Genomic DNA, 18,572 nt, shown 5'->3' on the forward strand with positions numbered 1-18,572 from the left:
TTTTGAATTGTTCTGTTTTGTTGTTTTACAATTGTTTTAGATTGTTTTATAAAAAGATAGTATTTTTGTAAAAGTTCGTGTGGCAATAAAATTGTAAATTTTTACTCAAAATTTAGTATTTTGTAAAAAGTTTTTTGAAATTAGCATTTAATAATTGATTCAATCAAATTATAAAATAATTTTTAATATCCAATTCAATTAAATTGTAAGTGGATATCTAATATTTTGTAATTAGATTGTATTAAATGATTCCGTTCAATTAGATGGGATGTTTCTATGTGAGATGGTCTAACTCTTGGAAACAATAATATCACATTTATCTTTTCCTTTAAAGAAATAAACAATATTAAACAATATCTTTATCTAAAAGACAGAAAATGAATTAAAGCTAATTAAAAATAGTGGAAAATAAAAAATAATATTAAGTTGTCATGTAAGAAAAATAATTAAAAAAAAAGAAATCCAACATCAATTTTATTTTCCCACAAAACCCAAAAAAATTTCTTTCTCTTACCTTATTCAGATTCTGAGTAGATATAGTAGATACCCCTCGTGTGCTTTCCTACATCTTCCATTAATGCCTTCTTGAAAAACTCCAAAAACTCACCTTTCTTTCTCTTTCGTAAACATTATTTCTATACACTCACACACACATATATATATATATATACGCATACCACGTATTCATATAGAAAAAGATTATACACCAAAAAAAAAAAAAAAACCAATGTACAAATAAGAAGAAAAAGAGACTCAACATGGAATCCCCTGTTTTTCTCCTCCTCTGTTTATCAATCATCACCGCCTTTTTCTTCCTTCTGTTCCTCCGGTCATCCAGGCACCGGCGGCTCCGGTTACCGCCGGGGAACCTTGGTTTACCCTTAATCGGAGAAACCCTTCAACTGATCTCGGCGTATAAGACGGAGAACCCGGAGCCCTTTATCGATGAGAGGGTCAACAAGTTTGGGTCGATATTCACTACCCACGTGTTCGGTGAACCGACGGTTTTCTCGGCGGAACTGGAAACTAACCGGTTCATTTTACAGAACGAAGGGAAGCTTTTCGAGTGTAGCTACCCGAGCTCCATATCGAACTTGCTTGGTAAACACTCTCTGCTTTTGATGAAAGGGAGCCTCCATAAAAGAATGCATTCTCTCACTATGAGCTTTGCTAACTCTACCATCATCAGAGACCATCTTTTGGACGATATTGACCGTTTGATCCGCCTCAATATGGATTCCTGGACCGACCGTATCTTTCTAATGGAGGAAGCCAAGAAGGTATATATATAAATATATAAATATAATATATATGAATCTGATTACTATTTCTGGTTGACTCGGTTTTGAATCGTCCGAGTTGAGGTGAGTTGTAATTGAAAATTGGTAATGAGTCAGATTCCACGGCGCCGAGTGGGTGGTATGTACACATGCATAAGCTAAGAAGTTACGACATAATAAAGACAATCATTCTCAATGTTGAGAGATTTTGTTAACAAAATATTATATATATATATATAATCAGAATTAATTATATTATTTATTATTTAATCTTTGTTGTTGTTGTTGTTGTTGGGTTATTGTGAAGATAACATTTGAGCTAGCGGTGAAGCAACTAATGAGCTTTGATCCAGGAGAGTGGACTGAGAGTCTAAGAAAAGAGTATCTTCTGCTAATTGAAGGCTTTTTTACCATACCTTTTCCACTTTTCTCTACCACCTATCGTCGTGCCATTAAAGTAAGATGAGTTTAATCCCCTTTTAATAATTAATCAACTAATTACCTATATATATTCATCATAAGAAATTAAGTCATATATATGTGTGTATGTGTGTATAGGCTAGGAGTAAGGTGGCAGAGGCATTGAGCTTGATAGTGAGGGAAAGGAGGAAAGAGATGATGATGATGATGAGTAGAAGTGATGAAGATGATAGAAAAGTAATAAAGAAAGACATGTTAGGAGCTCTATTGGGAGGAGACGATGGCTTCTCTGACGAAGAGATTGTTGATTTCTTGCTTGCTTTGCTCGTGGCTGGCTATGAAACTACATCAACTATTATGACTCTTGCTGTTAAATTCCTCACTGAAACACCTCTCGCTTTAGCTCAACTTAAGGTAATTAATTAATGCCTTAATTAATCAATTCATTGATTTTCTTTTCCTTTTTCTTCTTTCATTAGTTTTCTTAATGATGATCAACAACTAGCTAATAGCAAATAATTATAAGAGTAGTGGACCTAATTTTTAGAACCCCACCTCATTTTCGTTATCTATCTAAATCCATCTCTTACAGTCTTACAATATATATATAGATATGATTTTATTGTGATGTACTTTCACGGAATGTATTTCGTGTTATATTAAATGGGTCTCAGAGTACATTAAATGAGTGTCATTACTTTTTAACTCTAATTACTCTTAGATCAATCTCAGCTGACAGATGAAATAAATTCCTCATCTAACGGCTGCCGTATATCACGGATTACACTCCCTGAAAGTACAATAATAAAACAAAATTATATCCCCATATATATATATATCATGTGATTGAAGAAATTTGTTCTTATAATTACTTGTTGATCCATGTTCGTGCACATGCTGCACTTTATTTTTATTTTATTTTCTTTCCTTTTACGTTTTAATTGCTTCTGTTTTGTTTTTGTTCTTTTGTTTTATTTTCTTTCTATGATGTGATTATTTGGTCACACGCAAGGTTTACAAGTAGAACATTGAATTGCTTTTTTGTTCATCTTTTTCTAGACAATAAAAATAAAAGGTCACTAGTAGTCTTTTTTAACTGTATAATTTCTTACCACACTCATGAGATAGATGTCAAAATAAACTTTTATATATATTCTAATGTTGATTTTTATGTGAAATATAGAAATGATGATTACCCACATGAAACAATGATTGTAAAATATGCTATATATTGTTAAAAATTGGTGACATTTTTTTCCTAAAATTATTTTAAATTGTTAGATAGGCATGGCATAGGTATGCCCTAGAAAAAAACATTTAATAAATAGTACCTAGAATTCTGTGACACAGCCTTACAGGCTACGAATGTTTATTGTGTTGGGAAGTGTTAAGTGTACAAACACTGTTTATTGTGTTTTTCTTTTATTTTTTGAGTTTGTGTTGGAAAGTGGAAAGAAGATCGAGGTGGTGGTAGTGGTAGTGGTGGTGGTCAAAAAAGTCAAAGAAAAAGAGTAAAATGAGTTTTTTATTTGTACCGACGGGGACAGTATGATGCCTATATTTTCCTTCTTTCGAAACTGCACGCCTTCCTTAAAGCTGTTCTTTCTGTAGCCCTCTCTCTATGCTTGGATGTGTCAGATTATTCTGACCCCTTTTGACTAAACTACCCTTCTGAGTCACGTGCTTTCTTCTATTGGGAAGGGGTATTTTTGTCCATTTATTCATAATTCTTTTTTAGATATTCAACGGTTGAGATTCGGCCGATGTAGTCATATGACAATTTGAGGTTTTCCATTACCACCTGTGAGAGGAGAAGAAGAGAGTTGGGGTTTGGTTAGGAGTGGGAGTAGGACCACTGGTGGTACAGGGCTCATAAGAAAACCACATGGATATGGTCCACTTGATGGGCCCAAATTACTGCTTTGGATATGGACCTAAAAAGGCCCATCCAAGTTGGTTTTCTCATGACCCTTTCTTTTTGGTTTTGGAACTTTGATAGTAGTATTGGGTGAGGTGAGGTGAGAAAAGAAAACTAATTTTTATTATTGTTAATGGTAAAATGACAGGAAGAGCATGACCAAATTCAAGCTAAAAAGAATAAGTCTTCAAAGGCTCTGGAGTGGAGTGATTACAAGTCAATGCCATTTACTCAGTGTGTAAGTCCTTTACATTGAGAGACTCAATACTTTCTCATCAAATGTCTTAACATCATTTTCCTAAAATGCACTTTATTATTATTAATCATATATATTTATGCACATGATGTAGGTTGTTAATGAGACTCTACGTCTGGCAAACATAATTAGTGGAGTATTTAGGCGAGCCATGACAGATGTCAATATCAAAGGTAAAGAAATTGAAAAAAAAAAAAAAAAGTGGCTAATTATTTCTAAAGATTGCATTATATTATATTGTCACGCAAACATAGGCTTATGCAACAAAATAATAATATTCTTATGATATGGGATGAAAACAGGTTATACAATCCCAAAAGGATGGAAAGTTTTTGCATCGTTTCGAGCTGTACATTTGGATCAAAAAAACTACAAGGATGCTCGATCTTTTAATCCATGGAGATGGCAGGTAATTATTTCATATTAATTAGAGTAATTTTCTGAAATTTGTTTCTTCTTTTTTATTTTTTGGACAAACTATATATTTTGCTCATTGGTTATTAAATTTTGACAGAACAACTCAGGAACATCAACAAGTTCCTTGAATGTGTTTACCCCATTTGGAGGAGGGCCAAGGCTTTGTCCTGGTTATGAACTTGCTAGAGTAGAACTCTCTGTTTTTCTTCATCATTTAACCACCACTTTCAGGTATCATGCCAAAATTTTAATATGAGAAAATATTGGATTTTACATATTTGAATTTATATTTAAAATAGCCTATATTTTATGTCCATGCATAACAAAACAATATTAGAGAGCTCTATTCCATCCTTTTTAGAATACATTATCAAAATTTCACTTTCTCCATTTTATCTTAAATTTTTACATTACATTAAAGGTTAACTTATTTTAAATAAATCATTAAAACTATTTTAAATATATAATGCCAAAACATAAAATAATTAATAAAATATATTTAAAAAAAATGAATAGTCTTCAATTTCATAGAGCATAGAGCATGAAAGAGTTCAAAGCATCTAATATAGTGTATTTTTTTAGTTTGGTTTTTCAAATATTTTGAATTTGAATTTGACAGTTGGGTTCCAGCAGAAGAAGATAAGTTGGTGTTCTTTCCAACTACTAGGACTCAGAAAAGGTACCCTATCATTGTGAAGCCTAGGAATCTTGAGTGCCCATGTAAAGAGTAGATCTAAAACAGAGAATGAAAGAAAGAAAGGGAAAAGAAAACAAGATAAGATATGGGCTTCAGGGAATGTAGCTATAGCTATAGCTCGGCTATGCAATCTTGTTTGATCTTTGTGATCCTAATGAAATAAAGCTAATATCTTTTTCTTTTATTATTATATGTAAATCAATTAATTTTTGTTCAATTGGTTGGTCTTGAGCTTCTCTAGGATAGTTAAGTGGGAATCTCATTGTTTGGTCCAAAAAAATGGAGGAGAGTTCATTATTGCCCTCATGATAATCTCCATAAAGGGCTTCTTATTATATGATCATTATCATTATCCCTTTTGTACCTTCACTTTACACATGTTTTTACTTGAGCATGGAACAAGAACCAACGATAATAATAAATAAAAATAATATTCCACAATGGCCTCTCGTCAGAATTGAGAAGCATTTTGCATGTGCACGACATGTGAACTGAACTACCTGAAAGCCTATTTTTTAATTCATAAAGTTGTAATTGAAAGTTTTGATGAAGAAAAAAAGAGATCTATCCTCGAGCCCCTCAAAATTTTACTTTCATTTTCTTGCTTTCTGCAAATACTTGAGAATCAAATGTTCCTGACTTTTCATATACTATATTACTCGTATCTTATGCTATATATGTGCTTGTACTTTTCAGCTTGCTAAATGTTGAATACAAGTGTTAATAATCATTGGCATCAAGTACCACCTTTTTACTATATCATCATATCCAAATAATCATTGTTATAAGGTAAAACACTTCCGACATTCTCGGTAAAAACTAAGGATTCAATGATACAAAAAAGGGACAAGTTCCTTACCAACTCTCCTGCCCAGCATAGCCTCAACTTTTCGTGAGAAGTAAAGACAGAAAGGCCTCTAAAGAACCTCGCTGCAAACGCTTTTGTACAGATTTAAGTTAACATCTTAGAACAAGGATATGGCAATCAGGGTGATGAGAATATGTAAATCTTTTGCTCAGATTCATCTATAAAGAAGCTTACTATCTTGCATGGTACACACCATGTTTGCCTTTCTCAGCTGTTCAAAGAGCAATGCACAAACCCGAAATTGGCACAAGGCCCTTCACCCTAGTTATCCAATCATATAATTCAACCAAGAGTAGATATCTATCACCTGCCGCTCTCCCGGCCCTTCAATACAGACTCAACAAGCTTAACCTTTTCTGAGTTCTCGCTATTAACAAGTGAAAGCTTCTCAAGTGAAGATTTCAGAAGAGAGACTTGATTATCTTGAATGTTTTTCCTCCCTGAAATCAACTTGCGTTGGTCTGATGCATTGCCCTTAAGAGATTGTGTGTGCCTTCTCAACCTGGCCGTTAAAGCAGATATTGAAGAATGCAACGAATCCAGTTCAACCCCACGAAACTGGTCTGTAGAGACAAAAGAGGGCATTTAATTGCTGAGAAGGTACTCCAGCCATGCAAGGAATAATAGTGAAAGTTCTTTAGGTATGGACAAGAAAAATAGATAAATACATGTATATTTTGAGGGGTGGCAATATGGGTCAGACACGATAACACGATTCGAAACTAGCAAGAAATAAACGGGTTTGAGTTTTCCTTAAATGGGTTTGTGTCATCTCCGGGTTAACACAGCTAAACGGGTCTTTTTCAAGTCAACACGCCTAACCCGAAAATGACATAACAATTAGCTATGTAAGAGTATACACTCTTAAATTTATTATACTTATTACATGTAAACTATATTTTTTAGTTCAATGAGACATAAACATCCTAAATTTCTCATAAATGTGTTATAAAAAGATTGTAAACATGTTAGTGAGAAAATATGTTAACCAAATAAAGCATGATTCTTATATAAACGGGTTAAACGGGTCGAGTCAGGTTAATCCATTTATAAACAGGTTGGGCTAGGGTTTTAGTTTTCGACACGATTAATAAATGAATCGGGTTAGGGTTTGACATTTCGACACGACACGAACACGACCCATTAACACAAATTGCCCCCCCTAATTAAATATAAATAAACACCCAGATATATACAGACAAAGGAAAACTGAAGGAAAAAGCTACAGGGGCGGGGATATGAAACCCTTGACAAATCTCATTATTCTCCACTTTGATAAAGAATGAGGATCACATTCTTATCAAGCTGATTTAAATATTTTTCCTTGCCTTATTTTTCTAGAACTACTAATACTATACAAGAATGATTTGCTACTGGTACCGTAGCAGGTGAAATCAGAATATGATTGGCACACGAATCCCAAATAAGGAACACTAGCAGCAAATCTATCTTCAAAATTAAAGTGGACAAACAAGTAGTCCTTGGCATTATTTTTTAGCATGTAGTATAGAAATCTTTACTACAAAAGAGAGAAAAGAAATAGTTATAGAAATCCTTACCAAGTTCAGACTTGAAATCCCGCTCAGCTCTAGAGAGTGGTTTCCTATGTGCCCCAGGCAAGTTCCTCAAGCGATTCAAGCGTTCCTCCAAGAGATCATGCCGATGCATTGCATGAACAAGCTTATCCTCCAGCGTTGACTGCTTCTCCTCAACCTTCAAAATTTTATCATGTGCCTCATCTAAACGAGTGTGCTGGTTATCAATAATTCTCTTCAAGTGAAGCCCGTGATGCTTGAGCTCAAAGTACACCTAAACAAGTGGACAAACATTTCACAAAAAAACAGCATTGAGATGGCAAAGTATGGAGATGTTTATCAGTTTAACATCAGATCAAATTACCAATACACAAGATCAATGCTACTCTTACAAGTTAAGTTAGAACTGCTTATTAGCAAGATAGGTAAAAGAAAACAAATGCATGGGAGTGGCAAAGTAACTGACATCCCATCAAAAATGAAAGAAGAAGATACACATACAAAAATAAAATGAGAACACTGCAAAACATGTTGCCATCTCATAGACTTTGATATGGTACCTCACAAGTTTCGTGCATCAACTTTTTATCCAAGCTTCTGTTTTCTTAACCCATGCATAGATATATTATAACTTATCAACCGCAATATGTTTGACAAACGTAAGTTAATCGAAGATTGCCATTTAGAATCTTCCAACTGTTCTAAAACTAAAAAGTTTTTATTGAGTTGCTAGAAATAAACAATTTTCAAAAACAGAACACATAGAAACACTAAAATAGGTAAGAGAGATGGTAACACTAAAACAGTCTAAGATTACTGGCCAGCAAAAAAAAAAAAAGCTTGCTAATGCACCACCATTGAACAGTATAGTTTAGTTATTTTCTTGGCATGGTAGTAAATTACCTTATGTGCATACTCCACATAATTTTCATGGAAAAGCTTGAAGTACTGATGAAGTGTTGATCGACCTTCAATAGAATCTGCGGCAACAGAACAAAGATTTGAAGTTTGAGGCATAAGAACCACCTTAGGTCCACTGAGGAGTTCTTTGCTAATGATATCTGGCAATTCTGTCTCATTTAGTTCTGTAGGCTTGTTCTCATTGTCAACGTGAATTGGGAGCAAAAGGTTCCAAGTTTTCATCTCTAGCACTACACACTCTCGTGCAATTGTGACCCCAACAATCCAAGAATATCCAAATGAATCCGATAATGACACAAAACCACAAAGTGGGTATGGCGAGGAGGTTTCTCCCTGGCACGTACTCAAAACAGGATGCACAGATGGTATCCTCCCAACCTCATTTTTGCCACTAATCTGACTCGTAAATGGGAGAAAATGCAACACTACTGAATCTATCCCTCCATCATGAAGACAGTATATTCTTTCTGGCATAAGCGGATCAGCAAACATTGTGATGAGAGAACCACTTTCTGCTTTAGTTGGAAGAGCCAGATCCACGATAGCTAGTCTCAGTAGAGGAGGAGGATGCCCCAACCAAACAGTATTTTCAAGTGATTGATCAAGCTTAACAGTGGAATCATTGCTTTGGCTTCTCTCGCAAATCATAGCCATACCAACAATATGGTCATGGAAATCAACACGGAGACGAGATGGACTACCAACATTCCAAACTGGCTGGATTTCATCGGCCAAGGCATCTATTTGCAATTGACCACCACTCCAAGCAGTCACCAAAATTGAGTCTTTGCTGACTATATTATATAAAAGACTAACTGCACGACCTTCACATTCTACACCACGAATGGATAAATCTTCTTCTCCTTCATGACAAACTTTTTTAAGAGGGCCCTATAATGTAATAAAACAGAATGCATTAATTGATTTTCAAAGTTAAACCAAATTTGTGATCTTCGAAAAGGAAGTGCTCGCCATTGTGAAAAGGTGACTCAATTAGGTTACATTCTCTAATTTAATATTACCCAACAAAAGTCCAACTGACACACATGACATTGCCTACAAAATATTTGTGTTTTACAGAATATTGGTAGCTACAACTGGCGTATAGACAAGACAATCATTTTGGAAAATAAGTGCAGGGAAAGTATGTAGCATGAAAGCACAATATCTATACCTGCAAAGAAAGTGATGCATCAAATAATGCAAATGGACGAGCTCTTAATGTAGAAAGGTCCACCCCTTCTGATGTTTGGTTTGCTAGATCTGGAAATGTTGCCTCCAGCCAAGAAATTGCAAGACTGGAATTGCTAACTGCGACTGGATAAGCTGATTTCAGACCAAATGTGTGGGCATCACTATATATCTCCGTAATGGACTCCCATTTGTAAACACTGTTTTAAGAAAAAGCAGTTCATCATGTATAAAGAAGCAAGCCAGTACAATAGTAACTTAGCCTAAACGTTATGCTAGCTACACCATATATTGTTATCACATAAAGACTATTCAGAATGAGAAGCAATCCTTCTAATAAATTAATTTTATCTAATGCCTACCTTCCAAAAGGAACAACTGGGCAAAGGGTATAAATTGAACCATCACTGAACAAAATAAAGACCTGTACAACGGCGCAAAATAAGTAACAAGAAATTAGTTCTTGAGCTAAAAAAATTAATAAGAAATTAGTTGATGTAAACACAAATTTGGTTGAAAACCTAAAAGCTAATAGTTACCCTCAAAGAATGCCATAAAATGAAGAAATAAAGCACCAGAATAAACCAGCATTATAAAGAGAGCTTCATCCAAAATATTCATTGAACGAATTCAAGTCGATTGGAATCAAAATTTGAACAGTTACTTACACTAAACCTGTCCCACAAGTGGTCACCACCAAATGAAAAATCAACAGCACAAATTGATGTCGCATTCCTGTGTCTACCTGGTTCCAAAGGTTGAAGATAATACTCTTGCTCTGGTTGAATTATATTTGAAGAGAGATCAAAAATTCTACAAAACAATGGTAACATAAAAATGTTAAAACAAAAGGTTATACTGTATAACAAAAATTACATGTTCTGAAACCAGACTAATGAAAGCCAAAAACAATAAGGTAATAAAAACATCAAAAAGTAGAATAAGCAAAAGCATTCTCAACTTGTTGGCCCCCAACCCATTGTATCCAATTAAAAACTTCATGGGACGCAAACTGACCATTTAAATCTCATTCTCTTCTAAACTGAATTTTTCATTCCAACTTCCAAGTTATCTTGCTTCATAATGGTAACCTTCCTAACTAATCATCATAACTTCTAAATCATATTTATAATTTATAGTTTTGTATCTTCTTAATAATGTAAACCAAGAGAACTTTCAGAAAATAAATTTCAATTTGATTCATCAAGATTGGAAAAACATCAGTCTTACAACATAATAGCTACATGAAACATTTTCCAAAATGAAGATGTGAGTGAGATACCTGAAAACTGAATCAGAAGAAAGAATTCCCAAGTGAGTATCACTGTAAGGGTGCCATAAAACTTGCAGCACACGGATGACACTGCTCCCATTAGAATAGATTTGTGAACCAACACTAACAGTCCTGCATAAATGGTACATCAATCTCAAACCTTGACATAAGAAGTGATCTTTACCAACCAAGACTCAACTACAGGTAGAATCGAAACTAAAAAACCAAGAAAACAAAAAGTTTCCCAGTGATTCTCTATTATAAGTATTATAACTAGAAGTTTCAATATTTGTTACATTAGTTGAAGTATAATGCGAACCAAAATGACAGTGCATCACTATGTTTCCATACCTGCATATTATGGCATCGTCTTTGGAAGAACCACGTCCGTAGAGATACATTACACTTAAGGCATCTGAACCAAAAAGAAACAGTGCCGAACCACTCCTATTAATGGAAATTTTATGAACGGCAAATTCAAGTTCCACATCCGGTCGCAACACCTATTAAATTTACCAGATTTAATAAACAATGCATTGAAATCAAAATGAAGAAAACAGTCCAATAGATCTTCAAGCAAGTATAATCAAGAAACTGAAAGCTTAATTTTAAGTTCTTAACAACTGCTATTGTTTTCATAGATTCCAAATTACATAGAGATGTCATATAACAACGGTTGATATGTATTCGGAATCACAAGCATAGGTAATGGAGCACCCACATTCCCTCATATTTTCCTTCACTTTCTCAGCAACCAAAAATAAATTTGAAAAAAGAAGAGAGAGAGAAAGGAGAGACCTTTGAAGGAGAAGCGGCAAGGACAGAGGTGGGTTCTGGGTCGCCGAGGCGAACGGAGATCCTATGAAGGAAAAGTTGGATGGAGTCCCAAAAGTAAAGCCTCGAAGCTCCGTCCCAAGCCAAGAGATTTGTGGAGGGTGGAGCGAAGTTGGAGGCATGGGCTGGAGTGGCAGGAGCAGTGAAGACGGGGTGAGTGTTGAGGGGGACCCAATGGAGTTCATTTTTGGGCGTGGATGACCTTCCATGATCCGTTTTCTTCTCTTCAAATTCGAAGTTGAATCTCATCTTCTGGCTATTCGGAGCTCCCCAGCTATGGTGCGAGCTCTTAAACCCTGATTTTTGTTTACCGGGAAAACAACTTTCTCCAAACGACGACGCTTCATCCTTGAGAACATGAACAAACTATATTTGTAGGTCATAATATAATGGGATAAATAAGAGAAATGTTAGTAAATACTTCTTAGTGATAGTTAATGTTCTTTTTTTAAAATAATTAAACAAATATTTTTTTTAACAAACAATTTCGAAAATTATATTCTTAAATACTTTAATTTTTCGAAATACAATATATATTTATAGAAAATTAAATTTGAGTTGTAAATTAATTTTGAAACAACTTAAATTTAATATTTTTCTAAATATTTATTGGAAATTATTACTAAGATGGAAATAATTCATGTTATTTTCATATCCATCTAAGTAAAATTTATAAATATTAAAATAAAGTTTATATTTAGAATTTTTCATTCTAAATTGGAAATTTTAATTAAATAAATATATATTTAAAATAAATATTAGAAGAAAATACACTTTAAATAATGAGCTTTATTATTAGGACATTCGATCTCCATTGTTGGTTTTACATAGCTTTTGTTTTAGTGAGTAATCCTCCATAATGGAGGAACGTTCATTAGCAAGTTAGGACCGTTTAATCTCGAAATTTGTAAGTGTTTTATATGATATTGATCACCCTAATGGTGGCGATTGTATTTGACTTACAAAATATGAAACAATAGTGGAAGCTCATAAGATAGAATAGCCTTGACTCTCGCATAAACGGGACAACGCTGGATTCCAATCTTGATCGAATAAAAGGTTGCTAGAATGTTTATCATTTTAGATGAGCTGAAAACTCTATTCAATGGATGGTATCACTGACTCTCGCCTAAACGGGACACTGATATCAGTTTGTTGAAGACCTTGGAAATTATTTAGGTTTGTATGTTTTAGTATTTTCACTTGACATTCCTACTTGCTATGTGTTTAATAATTTCTGAATTGTGTATGAATTTATATTGAACCATGTTATTTTCTATTATTAAATTGTAGTTTAATTTCGAATCTTCATTGTTGGTCTAACTTAGTTTGTTTTTCTAATGAGATAAATCCCTAATGGATTTTCACCATTTGACAAACATAATAGTGTTAGATCTCGAATGATAAATATTGTAAATGCAACATCTAGTTGTTCATCAATTGATGACACCTTAGACTAGTATTTACAATATGAAATAAGAAAATTGTATAAATAAGATTACTTTGACTCTCGCTAATTGGAGCATCGTTGGATTCTTATTTAAATACGAAATTATCATAATTCCTCTTAGCTTATTCATTTCGAATTAGCTCAATAACATATCATTGGATGAATGGTCTATAAATCATTTAATGTCATTCTATTTTCTCTTAAGAAATTAATGACGCATATGATTATATTCCCGAAATTCTATCACAAAATGACATAAATCCTCAATCTTAGAAATCTCCTACTTGTATGGACAAATCTGACTTAGAGTTAAAATTAGTAGTTGTGGTCCAAGAAAGAATTACTCATGTATATTTGGTATAAATTTAAGTCTTTGACTTTAAATTTTAGATTCCAAATAACTTTTTAATATAATACAGCTTCACCTTCACAAGTGTTTAATAACCATTTTCTATCAATGGATTCAAACTATATGGAATATGAGTTTAGTATTCTGTGACCAGGATCCACTTGCACTATTCTAAGAACTCTTTGATGTAACTAAACCTAAGTCATCAAAAAGACACAACCACACATTTTTTTAATCTATGGCATTTGTATCTTGTTCATAGTGGTTTTGACAAACTCAATCTCTGCAAATAGTTAATATGCCTATATCCACTGAAAGTAAGTTCATCTCATTCGCAGATGGATGTACATTCAGGGATGAATATGAGTTTTTCGTTGTATTCTTAAAACGATCACTCTAGATTTTACCTTAAGCAAAAGAAATTTGAAATGTTTGAAAAATTTCATGAATTTCTATAAATGGTAAAAAACCATTACGGTAAGTGGTTAAAGATCTTGCGAACTGATAGGGGTGGAGAAATAGTTAGTAGATATGCAGTTCAAAGATCATTAATTTGTTTTTTGAATTATATCCAAACTTACATCCCCAGAAATTTCGTTTTGCATATTAATGATTAGTTACTAGTCATTGCCTAAATCCTTCTATGGTAATACAATTTCAGAATGATGCAATAGTTGGGTACTTAGTGTGAACCATTACTAGATTCATGGATGCCCTAATCGAAATCTTAAGAAAAGCTAGAACTGTTAACCATGGTTTACATGTTTGTTAGCTATTCTAAGTGATTGGGGGTGAACCATCCCTTAGTCATTAGATAAGAAAGTGTGTGTTTAAACAAATACTACTTTTCTAAGAAAATAACTAAGTCTGAAAACAAAGTAGTAAATAAAGGAGATATTTTTTTCTTGATTCCATAAGTGTTCTATCGTCTTATTCCATATGATGATCCTGTTGGGTTTTATGCCCTAAATAAAACTCTGTTTCAATGTAATCTAGATTATTCGATATCAATAAAGTAACAGAAGTATTTTTTTCATTCATTTGTGTATGTTTTGGTTCACTTAATCAATTGCTTGTCTATTTGATTTATAAATTCATCCAAACCCCTTTTCACATACTTGATCATATTTATTGTGTTGTCAACACAGTGGAAAGTAAACATGACTATGTGAATAAAGTATTCCTAGATTTATCAGAACACTGGGTTTTACTGATATGACAATCTACAACAGAGTTTACTTGCATTTGGAGAAATGTTATGTTCTTTCCAGAACATAGGTTAAAGTAAAGCTCAGGTTGGATACATGGAGTATGCATTGGAATGGACCGATATTGAACTTTGAATTAGATTTTTGAAACTTACCGTAAATATCTATTCAATTCAATATCATAAGTTGATCCTAGATCACATGATCGAAATCCTGATATGGTTAGGCTCAATTTCAAAATTATTATTCGCGTTCTTTGATTTGTTAGTTAAGCCTAATTTTTAGTCTGGGCAATACATACATTTTGGGAACACGGTAGTGCGATTGAGTGGGAGCACTAACATAAAGATGGAATCTATAGCTTCTATCTGGCGAATAGTAAGCAAAGGGTGATTTCCTTCGAGCTTAACCAAACGAGATAAATGATTGAGTACTCATTTAACTTAGTTGAAATATCATTTATACAGGGTTAAGTGTTTTAAGGATAAAATACATTGTAGGGTGTTAAGGTAATTTAGTCCCTTTACAGTGTAAATCATCCATATAGAGGATCATTGATCACATTAGGATTATAACAATGGATAACTAATGATGTGTCTATATGGTGGAACATATAGAGCATTCTATATACTGAGAGTGCAATTCTGAGTTCTATGTGTGGATTCAACGAATAATTAATAAGTCAGTGAATTTAAGTGGTAAATTCTAGATCTGCTTATTGGAAGCTCGGATATATAGACCCATTGTCCCCTCACTAGTTGAGATAATATTACTTGTAAGACTCATTTAATTGATTTTAATTAATCAATCAAAAATTTTCAAGATAGACTTATCTATTTGAGAATTTATCACTTATTAAGGGCAAAACAGTAATTAGAGATTTTGTAAGGCATATTTATTAATTAGGAAACTTTAATTAGTTTCATTATTAATAAAATAAATGACAATATATTATTTGATAATTAATTTTAATTATTAAATAATTAGATTTGACATTTATGTGGTTGAACAAAGGAATTGGCAGTTTTTGACAAAACAGGAAACTATCAGTGTAGGAAAAGGAAAGTTGGACAAGTGGCAAGCCTTGTTTCCACAATGCCTAGGCCGGCCACTTAGCTTCCCTTTTCCCTTTGATTTTTTCAATATTAAATGTCAATTAATTCAATCATAGCCCTAGGTGGTCTTCTATAAATAGAAGGCAAAGTCTTCAGAGTAAAACATAACTGTACAACTGATACACAATATTTTTTTCTGACAGAATTTTCTCTCTGAAAATTCTCTCTGAGCCGCCACCCTCTCTCTCTCTCTTCCTTCACTGTTTCGAAATGTATAAGTGCTAGAGTAGTGCCCACACACATCAAGTTATACCTCAATCATAGTGAGGAAGGCTGTGTAGAATTCAGAAACAACAAAGAAGGACTATCGGGCTCAAATCTTGATTATACTCTGCTACAGAAAGGAATCAAGGGTTAGAGATCTGAGTGGGAGGAGACATATATTCCGCTGCACCCAATGTAAGATTTCTGATACTCTTATGTGTTTAATTTTCTATCGTTTTAGAAGTTCATATTTAGGTTCTTAAATCAACATACTTGTGAGTAGATCTAAGTTCCTGGTAAAATAACTTCCAACAGATCCCACTGTCTCTGTTGTTTTGACACAACCGAATAGGTCAATACCATTTAGTTTTCTTAGACATAATTCACGGTACCTTATCGTAATGGGAGAGTTTCTAGGAACGCACCTTCTTATGACTTGGAAGACACTAGTGATTAAAATCCATTGTGAGTTTAAACAAGTAATGGATTGTCAAGATAAGAAACTAAGAAGAAAAGCCAATAGAACTATGGTTTGATCCATTCACATGGAATAACCTAAAATTTTCTATTACAGGGACAAAAAAGGAAATTTTCGTGTATAAGTCTATTCAATGGACTTAACAAAACTTCCTGTTCCTAGTATTATAGGTTTGAGTTTATCTAAATCTATGGCTTGTGGTATACCTGGTAATTACTTACTCTAATGCAAGCAACTTACTTTAGTACGATGCTGAAGCATTTTCTTTCTAATGGCAATCTATAGAAGCTTCTCAACTTCTAGGCATAGATTTTATTTATCTTAGGAAAAGTCTCAACTATTCTAGAAAAGATAAAGCCATGAAAGGATTCCTTAAATCAACAGTGAGAGGTCTTAGATAGGCTTTAGTATGCCTTAGACCAGACACTTGCTGTTGAGTGGGAGTAATGAGTAGGTATCAGATTAATCCAGGAAAGGAACATTGGAAGACAATCAAGTAAATCTTAAGATTAAGAAGAGGAACTATATGTTAGTCGATAAGGGTGTGTTTAAAACTCTTAGACTACACCACATCAGATTTCGAGACTTGCCTTTGTGCTAGAAAGTCTGCTGATAAGATGGTGATTACTTTGGGGGTGGAGTAGTGATTTTGAAGAAGTGTAAAAACCTATCTGAAGTCTCTAGGTCTACCAGAGAGAGACTGAATGTTAAAGTTGCAGGAAAGGTACTTATTCAGTCTAAGGAAAGTTCTATACATTTGTGGCACCGTTCCAACCTGTCTTAACTACTAGTGTTATTTCCTGATTAACCAAAAAGTAGTTGCCAAAAGTATAGAATCCAGTATCCCAAGAGAGTAGACATATAGAGAGGAATTTCACAATATCAAGGATTTTGTGATTAAGGAAGAGTAATGGTGCAGAGAAGGTTGTGTTTAATTCAACCTGTCAGATCCTATTACGAGGAGTATAATACTACTACACTTGATTTGTATATCAAGGTGTTGAGATTATTTGAAATGCACATTTTGTTTTATATTAGTGCTAGTGGGAGTTTGTTGGGTTTTATGCCCTAAATAAAACTAATTTCAATATAATCAAATTTACTTATTAATAAATATCAGAAATAACATTTAATGTTGCATGGTTCACATGATTTATTTCATGATTATGTACATAATGTATGAATTCTATTTAAGTCCAGAACATATCAATTTGTTAATGATTATAGTGTTGTCAGCACAGTGGAATATAATCTTAATTATATGTTCGAAAGTTTATTCCCTGATTTGTTAGAATACTGGATTTAGACTGACATGATAATCAGCGATAGGTATTCTTACACCTTCGATAAGTGTTATGTCCTTTCTAGGGCATTGGAAAAGTTTACCAGTATCGGATGTATGGAGTATACATCGGAAGGGGCCGATATTGAACTTTGATTAGATATATATTAAATTTACCGTAATATCTATTCAATTCAATATCACTTGTTGATCCTAGATCAAATGATCTTAATCCTGATATGTTTAGGTTCGATCTCAAGAGTATTATACATGTTCTTTGATTTGTTAGTTAAGCCTACTTTTGGGTCAGGGTGATACGTACATTTTGGGAACATGATAGTGCAATTGAGTGGAAGCGCTAACATAAATATGGAATCTATAGGTTCTATCTGACAAATAGAAAGTAAAGGATGATTTCCTTCGAGCTTGACCAAACGAAAATAAATGATGGAGTACTTATTTCACTTAGCTGAAACATCATTTATACGGGGTTAAGTGTTTTAAGGATAAAATACATTGTAGGGTGTTACGGTAATCTAATCCCTTTACAGTGTAGATCATCTATATAGAGGATCATTGATCAAATTAGGATTATAACAATGGATAACTAATGACGTGTCTATATGGTGGAACATATAGAGTGTTCTATATACTGAGAGTGCAATTCTAAGTTCTATGCGTGGATTCAACGAAGAATTAATAAGTCAGTGAATTTAAGATATAAATTTTTTATCTGCTTATTGGAAGCTCAGATATATAGACCCATGGTCCCCATACTAGTTGAGACCATACAGCTTGTAAGACTCAGTTAATTTATTTTGATTAATCAATTATAATTCTAAAGTTAGACTATGTCTAATTTATGAATTTTCACTA

At 33.4% G+C, this 18,572-nt stretch overlaps 2 protein-coding genes across 2 annotated transcripts; one reads left to right on the plus strand and one right to left on the minus strand.

Moving 5' to 3' along the window:
- The first annotated feature begins 522 nt into the window (after positions 1-522).
- Positions 523-5,429, plus strand: LOC115705581 (3beta,22alpha-dihydroxysteroid 3-dehydrogenase). Its single transcript, XM_061103638.1, has 9 exons — positions 523-1,280; positions 1,588-1,737; positions 1,839-2,114; positions 3,767-3,856; positions 3,969-4,047; positions 4,177-4,283; positions 4,389-4,522; positions 4,911-4,993; positions 5,242-5,429. Exons 1-9 carry the CDS (start codon positions 759-761, stop codon positions 5,295-5,297), a joined length of 1,497 nt encoding a protein of 498 aa, XP_060959621.1. The 5' UTR covers positions 523-758; the 3' UTR covers positions 5,298-5,429.
- Positions 5,430-5,708: 279 nt separating this feature from the next.
- Positions 5,709-11,986, minus strand: LOC115705580 (nuclear pore complex protein NUP88). Its single transcript, XM_030632950.2, has 9 exons — positions 11,575-11,986; positions 11,128-11,279; positions 10,786-10,908; positions 10,172-10,316; positions 9,866-9,927; positions 9,487-9,703; positions 8,295-9,203; positions 7,416-7,665; positions 5,709-6,419 (listed from the first exon to the last, which is right to left on the minus strand). Exons 1-9 carry the CDS (start codon positions 11,857-11,859, stop codon positions 6,160-6,162), a joined length of 2,403 nt encoding a protein of 800 aa, XP_030488810.2. The 5' UTR covers positions 11,860-11,986; the 3' UTR covers positions 5,709-6,159.
- Positions 11,987-18,572: the final 6,586 nt, after the last annotated feature.

This window comes from Cannabis sativa, chromosome 1 (genome assembly GCF_029168945.1).
Source record: "Cannabis sativa cultivar Pink pepper isolate KNU-18-1 chromosome 1, ASM2916894v1, whole genome shotgun sequence".
NCBI classification, from domain to species: domain Eukaryota; kingdom Viridiplantae; phylum Streptophyta; class Magnoliopsida; order Rosales; family Cannabaceae; genus Cannabis; species Cannabis sativa.

What these genes read in the sequence shown, in the direction of transcription:
- LOC115705581 (XM_061103638.1), top strand. Translation starts at nt 759, where the DNA reads ATGGAATCCCCTGTTTTTCTCCTCCTCTGTTTATCAATCATCACCGCC. An exon ending in TAATGGAGGAAGCCAAGAAG is followed by an intron (nt 1,281 to 1,587) that starts GTATATATATAA and finishes GTTATTGTGAAG; the next exon opens with ATAACATTTGAGCTAGCGGT. An exon ending in TTAATCCATGGAGATGGCAG is followed by an intron (nt 4,284 to 4,388) that starts GTAATTATTTCA and finishes AAATTTTGACAG; the next exon opens with AACAACTCAGGAACATCAAC.
- LOC115705580 (XM_030632950.2), bottom strand. Translation starts at nt 11,859, where the DNA reads ATGAGATTCAACTTCGAATTTGAAGAGAAGAAAACGGATCATGGAAGG. An exon ending in GACGATGCCATAATATGCAG is followed by an intron (nt 10,909 to 11,127) that starts GTATGGAAACAT and finishes CCATTTATGCAG; the next exon opens with GACTGTTAGTGTTGGTTCAC. An exon ending in CCAGTTGTTCCTTTTGGAAG is followed by an intron (nt 9,704 to 9,865) that starts GTAGGCATTAGA and finishes TTCTTAAAACAG; the next exon opens with TGTTTACAAATGGGAGTCCA.